The following is an 11,415-nucleotide window of genomic DNA, read 5'->3' as shown; positions in this document are numbered from 1 at the left end:
TCGTAATATAAATCACCTCATAAAGGATAAAATGAGTATCTTAAAAATAAATTATTATTATTATTATTATATATAAAAAGATATCATTCTTTATATAACAAACTAAAACGGAAAGATTGTCAATAGATTGGGATGGAGGGAGTATTAAATACATCAGTAGCTTGAAGAATAAGGGATGTCCATGAAGGGAGAAAGCAGAGGGGTAATAGAAAGTGTGAAAAGTACAAATGATTGGTAGAGTGGCAATAACTTCTGCTACAAGGGGAGAGATATGATAGAGACATAACACCAAGTTCTAAAATAGTGAAAGAATGCATGATTTGTGTGTAAGGCAAATGTAAATGTTTATAAGGACAGTGACCCAAACTTCACCCTTTGTCTAAGCAAACTAGCACCCCTCCTTTCTCCTATAGTCTCTCTTATTTCCATTTTACCTACCATGAACCTCATCTCCACCCTCTTTTTCTCATGGGGTGGCTGCAATCCCTCTTCTCTCCATTGAAGAAGCTTTGGGTTCGTCTTCACTCTGCTCCCAAAAAGAGTATGTCCGATTTCTTGTTACACTGTTTCACTTTTTATGTAAGGTTTACTTTGTCTAAGATTCTCTATGTACACTTAGATAATTAGCTCTCATTTACAAAATTTAGGCGTTGTGGATTCTAAAATGTCTTTAACTCCATCCATACTTATTTCGTGCACATCCATATAGAATTAGAACCCGAAACACTGAGTTCTGCCCAATCCGTTAGCCTATTGTTGAATCAGAACATTAAGAAGTTCGATTGACTTGATCTTTTTACAGCCCTATACACATGCTTATATGTATTTCATCTAGAAACAACTCTGCATTTGCATATTCTTCCGTTCTCTTTTACAAAACTCTAATGTTGCTCAAGAAAAATGTGTATACTTGGTACAAAAATTTCTCATTCTTGGTTTGTCAGGAAGAGGGATATATATCCTGTACGAGGATGTTAAGTCTTGCCCTTGTGAAGATGTTCAAGTGCTTTGGTCCATACTAGTGGAGTCGCATCCACGTTCTTTGCCTCCACCAAAATGAGGGTCTTTACATAAAAGCACAAAAAAAAGGAGGGGAGATTTACAGTCACATGTACATATATTACAACACGTTTGTCCCACATAGGTTTTTTTTCCCTTCTCTTCATTCATGTTTGCATCTTCAATCTTTTGTGAGTGAGGTTCATCTTAAAGTCTTTATATTATTGAAATTATTATGTCTTTCACTTATTGTGAATATATTGTTCTTTGCAATTTGGTAAATACTTGTAAATAAGTGTGATGCGAGTGAGTTCTTGAACAGTGGAGGACAAGAAGGTAGAAGAAAAATGATCTTTGTGAAATTCAAATAGCAGACTTCAGCAGTATAGGATGGAATCTTTAAATGTTTTGTTTGTAAATAGATGACAATTTTAAGAGGTTCTGCATTCGTTTCCAAGAACAAAGAGATGTTATTGTAAAGTAGACAGACTCTCATTAGTTTAGTTACCATTTGTTGCCTTGTCAGTTTCAACAGTTAATGAGTCATAATTGATAAGGTCTTCAAAACTTATTATGAATTAAATAAAGTTGAATAGGGACTAGCTTAAGGACGTTAGACTGTCCTGTGATTTTCATTTTAGACATACTTCCTCATGTGTAAGAGCAAACTCCTTTCTTTTACTCCCACTATCCCACATTAAAATTTATACTCTATTGACTAAGGACACGTCTGCAACCACCTAACTTTTTGATCACTAAAGAATAAACACATGTGAAACCACCATTTATTTTTTTGATTATTTAAGAATAAAATAAAGAAAACGTGGTAAGATTCGAGATTAGATCTCCCTCAAAAGCAGGGCAACTTATGTTTACTTCTCCCCTACGTGTGTAACTTATACAATAATCTTGAAATTTTGCTGAGTCTGCAGACCGTTTAAATGCGTGCGGGACGCAGTGTTTGACAATGATTCAGATATCCTCTAAAGATAATACCTGTGAAACTGCTAAAGAAAGAACATAACTCATGGAATGTTAAACACAAATAACGAAACTAAAACTGCTAACAGTACATATATTCTGCAAATCATCAAAGATAAAATAAGTCAATTGGATTTTAGACGATCATATGCAATCACAGGGAGAATATAGCAGTATAGATTGATCCCTTTTCTGGAAATGAGAATAATCGCTTGGTTTAAGCTTAAAGCAATAACTAGGAGAACAGACAAAACAGGTTGTAGAAAAACTTTAAGCTTGAACATACACCAAATCTGTTACATAACAAATGCTATGATCTCAGTAAACGCCTAAGAAACATTAGAGAGGATATCTTGCAGAAAATGAAACAAAGATGCATCTGAATTTTAACCAGGGAGAGGATACCCACATCTGGAATGACATGTAAATGCATTAACTTTTTCCATTCTGTGTGAACTCATCAGCTTTAGCTCTTTCAACTCCACTTATCTCGTCTCATCTCTACAAACCTTTCATCTGGCAAATTGATCATGATAACCCACATTGTATCAGAGCAAACTTAGACAAAGATTAACCACAATGAAAAATATAATCATCAGAAATGAAGATATGAACAATAATCAAAACGATGAAACCAGTTTCTTTTTACTTCTGTGGAATGTAAAAGTAAACTTAGTAGTACAATGATCATAACTTTTTCACATTTAGTCAAAATTTAAGGCGAAGAGAAAGTTCAAGCCCATTATATCCCCAAACAAAATTAAGCACCTTGGTAGCAAAAATGCAAAATCAATGTCAAACACAATAACAGAAAACAGAAACATGGCATCAGTAGCCAATCAAATGTCATTATCACACTAAACAAAGATGATGTAACAAGTAGTGTTAGGGTCTCATCAGAATTGGGTTAGACTTGGGGGACCACTTACAGCACTATAAAGCAGAGGAAGGGTAAAGATCAACAACACTGGGCAGCCAATTCTGAAAGAATGCAACAGCATCTAGCTCTGCCGGAGACAAGCCGCCAAGGGGTGTGACAGCTATCTGTGATAAATGCCAATACCAATCATTGGTCGTTCTCATCAAATGACTGACAACCATATAAATCAATAATAGTACATACGTATCCTTCTCGGAGAGAACAGTAGTCTGTATCACCATCCTCCACTAGAATTCTTGTAACCTAGAAAGGAAAGAGTAAAATCAACAGATTACTCCATTGACACCGCTATAAATTTCTTTTCTTTTTCTTTTTTTCCTTTTAACTTTCAAAAGAATCAGGAATAAATAAATATCTGGTGTGTAATGCAATAAAAGAGTAGTGTCTTTCAAAAGGCTATTTTAATTCCGAATGTTGCCAGGTTTTCATAAAACAATAGTTCTCAATTTCTTGTAAGGTGCCCGCGTGACGGGGAAAGATCTGGGAGACAAGGATAACAGCAATGGAGCAAGCAACAATAGAGAAAGGGATCACACTTGTTTCTTAAACAGTAGATGATCTTGTGGTGCATTTTTTAAAGCTCTAGCTTCTGTACTTTCTGATGAATTAGTCTCCATAGTCATTGTGGACAATACTTTTCCTCCTTCTCGCTCAGAATTAACTTGCTTCCATCCCATTTTGACAAAACTTTTCCCTTGTCTAGTCAAACGGTATCCCTAGAAAGACCAAGATAAATCTTTTGAGGAAATTGTTAAAGAGAAAAAACAACACTTATCCTATCAGATGTAACTGATACAGACACAATGATAACAGTTCGTAAGACAAAGTATTCAAGTTTTAAGATAGTGCTCCTCAAAGGAAACTCAGGTTGAAATAGACAAACATTCAAATTTACTATGGGCAAAATGGTGGTTGAGCCAGACTCATTTTGATGGCTTGAGTAATGCTTGGCTTAGAACTTGTACAGGGAACAAAGAAAACCACAATCTAGAAAAAGCTTTATTCCATTTGTATATAAATACAATCTAACAAAATTTTATAGTACAGAAAGACAGATGAAGAGACTACTGATTCGTTCATACAGAGTAGATGACCAGTGCAGTTTGTTCATAACCACCTTGTCCATTCTTAACTATTTAATTAATAAAGAGACATGCTTCAGTTGGCCTGAAATGACTCATTTGGGCAAACTTCAGCTGTTAATAGAAATCAAAATAAAACATGAGACCAACAGTGAATAAATGAAGTAAAGCAAATCTGACTGTTGACAGGGCCAACAGGAGGCGATCACACACAAGAAAGTACATCAAAGCGAAGACCAACTTTTACATGATATTTTCACCAATGATGAAAGACAAGTGAATCCCAATATATGTATCTACCTTACAGCTTCCTTCTCTAGGTGATTCTCTATCATAAACAACAAAAACAAAGCTAGCATAAAGTTTACCTTGTGATTGATGACATCTGTTGGCACATCAATATTCAGAAAGCAATTTAGAGGATAGTTGTTTCTTTTGATTTCAGCCAATATAGCGCTGATGATGGGTAAGCAAGCTTTAGCAGCCAGTGTGAAGTCAGTAACATTGCTTTTTCCACGAACCCTGTAGTTAGCAATCCCAAGGAAATAAGGAACAATGATGTATGAAGAAAACAAACCACTGGGGCACGAAAAATGTAGAATTTCTGGAGTGCACGAGGGCCCTCAAAACCAAAACACAAGGTAATGATGCTGCTCTCTGCATGAAACACAATAACTCGAAAAGTTCACTGATGAATACCAATTATATGATACAGACACAGCAGGAATACCATTGAAGAAAGCCTCCCTAGCGCCAGCCACTGTACCCGAGTATACTCTGACAATTTCAGCAAAAGGTACAAAATTAATTCTCACAAAAACAACTACAAAATTATGAATGTCAATAATTTTTTTGTTTGATAATTTTTTTTCATTTAACATTTAATTTTGCTTGAGTTTCAATCATAGTAAACTAAATTAACTTGACAAAACACTATGCTTCAATTTTATGTTCAAGGATCATCTAAAAGAAAGTACAAAGTCAAGAAGATAATGCCAGTTGACTGTATGGATTCCCTTTGACCCAGATATACAATGTGCTCATTTTTATAATTAAAATCCATCATTGGTAAAATGCAAAATTAAAATTCCTGTGGATAATTTAGGGATGAGAAGAGCCATTTGACTAAGGTGACAAGAGCAGACTTGGAGAAGACCGGATGAGAAGAGTCATTTGAATTAAGGTTAAAGAAACCTTGGGTTTTTGGATATCATAGAGTCAAATAAATTATATAATAGATGAACCTAAAAGTGCTACATGCCCAGTATATTAGCACAAATGGTAAGCATGCCTAATCATCACTAGCTGAATCTAGAAACTGAACTGAGTACTTGTACCATTCGGCGAACCAGGAACAGTTTGCAACAAAATCGCCATGGATTAAGCAAAGCATAAAGTAAAAGAACTTATATGAGATTTCAACACATGTAATAGGGCTGGGCATAGTTTGTGGTCTTTGGGGAAAACCGAAATCCAAATTTCTCGGATATGTGATTTAATTTTTGGATTACATTTGGTGTTTGGTTTTAATTTTGGAAAAACTGGATTTTGGATTCGGGACGAAAAAAATTGGATATTCGAAAACCCGAAAATTATTATACCTTATGTTTGGCCCACCAAACCAAACATGCCCATTAGACATTAGCCCGATATTAAATTAGATCATCAGCAAAGGCCAACAGCCTACTTACGAATAGGGTTTCAACTTTCAAGTTCAACTTTGATACTAAAAATAAGTAAACTTATTGTTCTTCTCTACTTACCACCATCATTGCTTTTTGCTTTTATCATTCGTACACACAATTACCAAATTTCCTGGTGGAATGAGGAATAATTAAAGCAAAGTTCACATGAATATTTTATTTGGAGGTTCATTTTTATTTTTATCTGTGAGAAGAAAAGCCCAACGTATATGTTCAAACCAAAACCCGAAATAACCAAAACGATCAATTGGAAACCAAACTCTAAAAAATTGACCCAAACTGCACTTCTCTGGTTTGGATTGGATTGTAATTTCTTAAATTCAAAAATTGAAAATCAAAACCGAATTGCCTGACACCCATCACTAGTGGTGGCAAAATAGTTAAAAGAAAACAGTTATCCACCCATATTATCAATTATAAAATGGGTTGGATAATGAACTTTTTAAAAACAGGTCAAATATGGATAAGAATCATATTATCCACTTAAAAAATGGATAACGAATGGATAACTAATGGGTTTAACTTTTACACCTGTAAAGCCTCAAATTGGGAGTTCCTCAAGTTTGGGAGACTAGGAATTCTCCCAAAAGTGATCATATTCAAGAAGCCATGGATATCCATATTATCCGACAGCTAACCCATTTTCCACCCCTACCCATCCCTACACATTACACAATGTTGAGTGAATGTTCTTTACATTTTCATTAGATAGTTGAAACTAATAGAGAGAGGTATAAATGGGCTGGTGTTGTAACGACGAGTTAGAACATAAATAGCCCAATGTACCCGGATAATGGAATTGAAAGCAATGTATGGCAGCAAGATACTTCACCATCACCACAAAGAAACTGAATACTAGTGAAGAAAATCTACTAACATATGATAGCCGCAGTTGTCACCCATATTAACACCACTGATCACCTGAAAGAATAGATTAAGATTATTGCAAGAGTGTTCCAGACAACGAATTTTTAATTATGCAAAGTCCCAAGGCATTGATACCTAAAGACTGGCATGGGATAAATCAGTAATCAAGTGATAACGGAGACGGAAAACTAAGTATTTGCAATTTGGAAAATCAAACTGCATACTGCCAATAAGAAACTCTAAGATGACATGAGGAGGAAGAGGGAAGCACTAACTTAAAAAGGCAACTTAAACATATAAACGAGGGGAAAGAGAGAGCTTTGGTGTGCATGTCATGCATATTAATGATTTATATTCTTTTCTTTTCCAAACAGAAATGTGAATAAAGAAATATTATCTTGGTTTAGGAAAGTTGTACTACCAGATCAGGCACTGAAGGGAAAAGAGCTTTGGAGATTCCCAAGGAAGTACAATCTGCTGGAGTTCCTGCTAGAAAGAAGAAATCGAAAAGGAAAGCAAAGTCAACATTCTCATCTTCTATTACTTCAAAAGCGAGATCTTGAAGCATGAAAGCTCGGAAAATATCAATATATCATGTTCTTGGTTGTAATTGATTGAGCATTTCTGGACCAATATCCCATGACATATGCTAGCTGTTAGTAAAATTTTAAAAGAACTTCCCAAGAAAAGATCCACAGTTCTAAGTTACAACTAATCTTTAACTAGATTGCTCTTAATTTTAAGTTAAAAGCTTAAGTTCATCTGTATTCATCTATTCAAATAGAAAATCATTAGAATGCTAAATTATGTGGCACAATCTCACAAAACTCAGGTTTTCAAGAAAGGAGAGACTTCCTCCTTTATTTGTTTGTTCAATTTCCAGAGTAGTTTGGTATTGAGGTGGGACTTGTATATTCAATTACGTGTACCAAGAATATGATCGCACTATTAATATAACAAAGGGCTGTGAGAGTGTGAGGCATTGATATTAGAGTTAGTAATCCAATAAACTTAAAGTCAAGTACCATAGTTCAGTCCAGAACTCTAAATTATTTATTTGTTGAAGATTGCAACAGACTTGAAACTGAAAAGGCTGTTGCTAGTTCAGTCCAGAACTCTAAATTATTTATTTGTTGAAGATTGCAACAGACCTGAAACTGAAAAGGCTGTTGCTAGTTCAGTCCAGAACTCTAAATTATTTATTTGTTGAAGATTGCAACAGACCTGAAACTGAAAAGGCTGTTGCTCCGCTAATGTCCACTTGCTTAACAGAAAGGGCATGACGCCATGTAATGCTATGACTAACAGCTGACTTTTCTCTGAAAGTAGTTATAAGCACATAACCAATAGCAGAAGTCTTAATCTATTATGTAATTTTGCAAGTGATAGATGTGGAAAAAATTGCAATATATAAGAGCATAAGTAAGTAACCAAAAGTCAGTTAATTCCTAACTTTAAGATTATTCAACAGTGAAGCTGGACATCAAGAATTTTTGCAAGCTTCATCTCTGAACTTAACATTATAATAACTTAAAACATTAAACAATGCAATCTAACAAATATTGGGACAACTAGAAAGATAGCATACATAGGGAAAACAATATTGACAGGAAAATAAATATCTTAGATTCACAATTGCATCATTAAGCAATGATAAAGACACTGCCTTTTGCAGAAGTGGCAGGAGAAAATCAAAAGGTAAACATGTTATCAATGACCAAAACATAGAACAGTCAAAAAATCACCCAAGGTTTCATTCTTCTCCGATTAATGGTGTACTGCTTAGCAAGTGATTCAGTAGACTTGGGTCACTTGCAGTCTGCCAATGCAGTAAAGGGCTACTTTTTCCCCCATTCCCACCCTCATTTTTTAATTCAAAATTAGAGGAGATCCTCAAAATAGAGAGAGAAAGAAAAGCAAATATTCCTTATCGCTTGTGAAGCACAGGAAGAAGCAAAGAAAATGAGATATTTATAGTTAACGTAGTGCTAATGAACAATTCACTTACCGTTTTAAAAGGGAAAAAGAAAAGGAAGAAGATGTTCATAAGCAAATCCACATGGAGACAAATAGGTTCATGGAATGAGCCAACCATGTAAAGAACAACAAGCAGATCTTACTCCAAACTTTTATTTGCCAGAAATAACATCTATTAGCTAATTAGCAAATTTAAGTTCATCAATACTGCTGAAGTGAAACAATACATGTTCAACTCCAACCTTCCTTTGCAAAATCATAAAAGATTCACACTATGCTAGACTCCGATATGTAAGATGTACTAAGCATCATATCAGTCTCAGGTATATAACGTGTTAATACTTAATATCATGCAACATGTTCAAATAAAAAATAACAGCAACATGAAAAATTTATCAATCTCTACATGAAAGCCAAAGCATTGAGTAAAAACTGATTTCCTATAGAAAGACATGACCAAAGTAGTAAACGAGAGCAGTCAAGCGATTGAAACTCAAATAACCGAGAGAGATCATCGATCATACAAATTTGTTACCTGCCTGTCTCATATAATCCCTTTTTCATTCAGGGATGTTGCAAAACAATGTTCACTTTAATCATTAAGCAGCACAATTTCACATAGACCCCAATTTTAGACTATCAAAAACTAATAAATGCTTTGCAATCTCCCCTAGGGCTTTGGTCCAATGTTAAGAGTGTAGTGCATGATGCATGGGTTAGGCGCATGCCATGGATTAAGCCTACCACAAACAAAAGCCTGGTATTTAAATAGTGAAGGGTAGAGGGAGGGGAACATTATTCACCGAGTTCCAAACAATGCACCACTGGCCGTGGGGATTTCTCAATTATAGATATATTTTCTTTGCATTCTTCACTTCTTAACCACAAAAAAGTAAGTACCACCGTCATTTATCATTAGATCAATATTTACACACCTACTTCTAAAACCACCTTTAATAAATTATGCCATGGCATGTTTAAAGACGAATCTAGGATTTAGAGTTAATAGGTTCAAAATATGTATGATCTTATTATACCACATGTATACATTATAATTTGTTGCATATGTATGCATAATTCGAGCTGAAAGCAGGTTCAACTGCAAAAAACGACCTAGACCACTCCTGCGTTGAAAACACTATATTTCGGATTATTGGAGTGGTAGAACTCCCTACACGCCAGTAAGAGTTTGTATTTCCAATAAAAGTTATAAAAAGTCTTTTTTTCCAACACATTTAAGAATAAAATATACTTTTTCTATTTACCTAGTTTAACCACCCATACCGCCCAAAATAAGGAAAGTTAACCTCAAGCATTATTCAACAAATCATTGTAATATATATAAGCAACCGAACTAAGTAGAACAGAGAAGTCGCTACATTTAAACAGTTACAGAAATTTAACTAATAATAGTTGTACATACTAACATAAAACGTGCAAATTCACAATGAATTTGTAAGGAGAGTGCTTGAGTGAGTGATCATACGAGTCAGGAGCACAAACAAGGACGTGAAAGCGATTGGTAGAAACAAGCACATTAACTAGAGCTCTTAATCCCGGCGCGTCGATTCCGTCGTCGTTCGTCACCATCAGCGTCGGCCGATCGCCGTCGACGAAGTTATCCTCCATTTCGCTTCTCGAAGTTTTCCGTTCAGTGAAAATCTTCGCAATTTTTTTTCTTCCCCGTTTGGCAATGGATTTTATTTCATTTTAAACTTTAATTTGAAAGATTATTTACAACTGAATAGTATTTGTTTTACAATTTAGTCCTTTTTCTAATACCAACTTAATAGAGGATTTGAATTTTGAAAAAATAATTAAAATAGTATTACAAGTAAAATAACTAATTTATTAATAAAAATTTCAACTTTTTTTCAAAATAAAAACATAACCAAAATCAACTGAATCTCAAATAAAATATATATGTATATATGAATTAGTTTCCTTTTTAGTCCGTTGGAAAAATATAATATTTTAACTTTGAAAAGAATTTAACTTAAACTTCTTATTTTAACCTTAATAATAAGTTTAATGGTCACACTAATGCAAAAATATGGACTATACAAAATCTCATCATACATAGCACATGACACACCAATGACGATGTCATTCCGAGTCTCAAACCAAAGAAAGTATATTCACATAGCCAAGAGATATTAAGCATTAAGCACAAAAACATAAGTCAAAAAAAAGAGACATAGGTGTCACAAAATATGTTATCCAATCCATAAAGGCATCATTAAAAAATTAACACATAGGGAAGGTATTACATATACCAAGACATAAATATACTACTATCAAACAAGACAAAGGCATCTAGGAATGTCATCACTCTACTTCCATTTTATTCCTTACATCCTACTCTACTAAAAACAAGTCCACCAAGTTCAAACTACATCTCACGGAAAAAAAACGAGACACAAAAAAAAAATCATGAAAAATTATTACTACATAGAGAAAACATGTGTTTTTATGTTTTTATTTAGACTCTATTTCCCTCAAGAAAATTTTCCAGAGGTCCATCATCGGAAAGAATCCAATCTTTTTCCTGTTTTTTTACGATTTTTCTTATTATTATTTTTAATAAGCTGCCAAACTACTATTAGAGTACTACACTACTAGCTTTACGAATTATGAAACCAAACTAAAATCATAAGCTAGCTAAAAATAAAAAATAAGAAAATAACATTATACTAATATAATAAAAAGCTAATTATTCAATGATATTCTCCCTCCCCAAAAGACCAAAGGACGAAACAATAGTAGCTTACATGGTATGGTACTCAGACTTTTCTCAGGCATGCCCCTGTGCAGATACTCCATACTTAGTTCTACCCATCTAGCTCGCTTTTGCACATATCTCATG

General features: G+C 34.3%; 1 protein-coding gene and 1 long non-coding RNA gene across 6 annotated transcripts; one reads left to right on the top strand and one right to left on the bottom strand.

Annotated features, from left to right (window-relative positions):
• Positions 1-229: 229 nt before the first annotated feature.
• LOC107786270 (uncharacterized) lies at positions 230-1,479 on the top strand. Its single transcript, XR_001648099.2, has 2 exons — positions 230-541; positions 945-1,479. It is a non-coding gene; the product is annotated as an uncharacterized LOC107786270 (long non-coding RNA).
• Positions 1,480-2,168: 689 nt separating this feature from the next.
• On the bottom strand, positions 2,169-10,276 carry LOC107786271 (uncharacterized). 5 transcript variants are annotated; one of them, XM_075257271.1, is made up of 10 exons: positions 10,036-10,270; positions 7,797-7,891; positions 6,994-7,061; positions 6,583-6,626; positions 4,702-4,779; positions 4,371-4,524; positions 3,457-3,636; positions 3,104-3,163; positions 2,910-3,024; positions 2,169-2,496 (listed from the first exon to the last, which is right to left on the bottom strand). In XM_075257271.1, the coding sequence occupies exons 1-9, from the start codon at positions 10,176-10,178 to the stop codon at positions 2,914-2,916; spliced, it is 933 nt and encodes a 310-aa protein (XP_075113372.1). In that variant the 5' UTR covers positions 10,179-10,270; the 3' UTR covers positions 2,169-2,496; positions 2,910-2,913. The 5 variants fall into 5 exon arrangements, with proteins under 5 accessions (XP_075113372.1, XP_075113373.1, XP_016463204.2 ...); XM_075257272.1 differs by having other exon boundaries at positions 6,994-7,058; positions 10,036-10,269; XM_016607718.2 differs by having other exon boundaries at positions 7,724-7,891; positions 10,036-10,255.
• Between the last annotated feature and the right edge of the window lie 1,139 nt (positions 10,277-11,415).

Source organism: Nicotiana tabacum, chromosome 7 (assembly GCF_000715075.1).
Source record: "Nicotiana tabacum cultivar K326 chromosome 7, ASM71507v2, whole genome shotgun sequence".
NCBI classification, from domain to species: Eukaryota; Viridiplantae; Streptophyta; class Magnoliopsida; order Solanales; family Solanaceae; genus Nicotiana; species Nicotiana tabacum.
The sequence above is the reverse complement of the archived record's forward strand: the minus strand, read 5'-3'. Positions and strand labels throughout refer to the sequence as shown.

Excerpts from the sequence above, each read along its gene's own strand:
- LOC107786271 (XM_075257271.1), bottom strand. The coding sequence starts at position 10,178 with ATGGAGGATAACTTCGTCGACGGCGATCGGCCGACGCTGATGGTGACG. Across the intron at positions 7,062-7,796 it reads AACAGCCTTTTCAGTTTCAG|CAGGAACTCCAGCAGATTGT; the intron begins GTCTGTTGCAAT and ends TCTTCTTTCTAG. Across the intron at positions 3,637-4,370 it reads CAGATGTCATCAATCACAAG|GGATACCGTTTGACTAGACA; the intron begins GTAAACTTTATG and ends TGGTCTTTCTAG.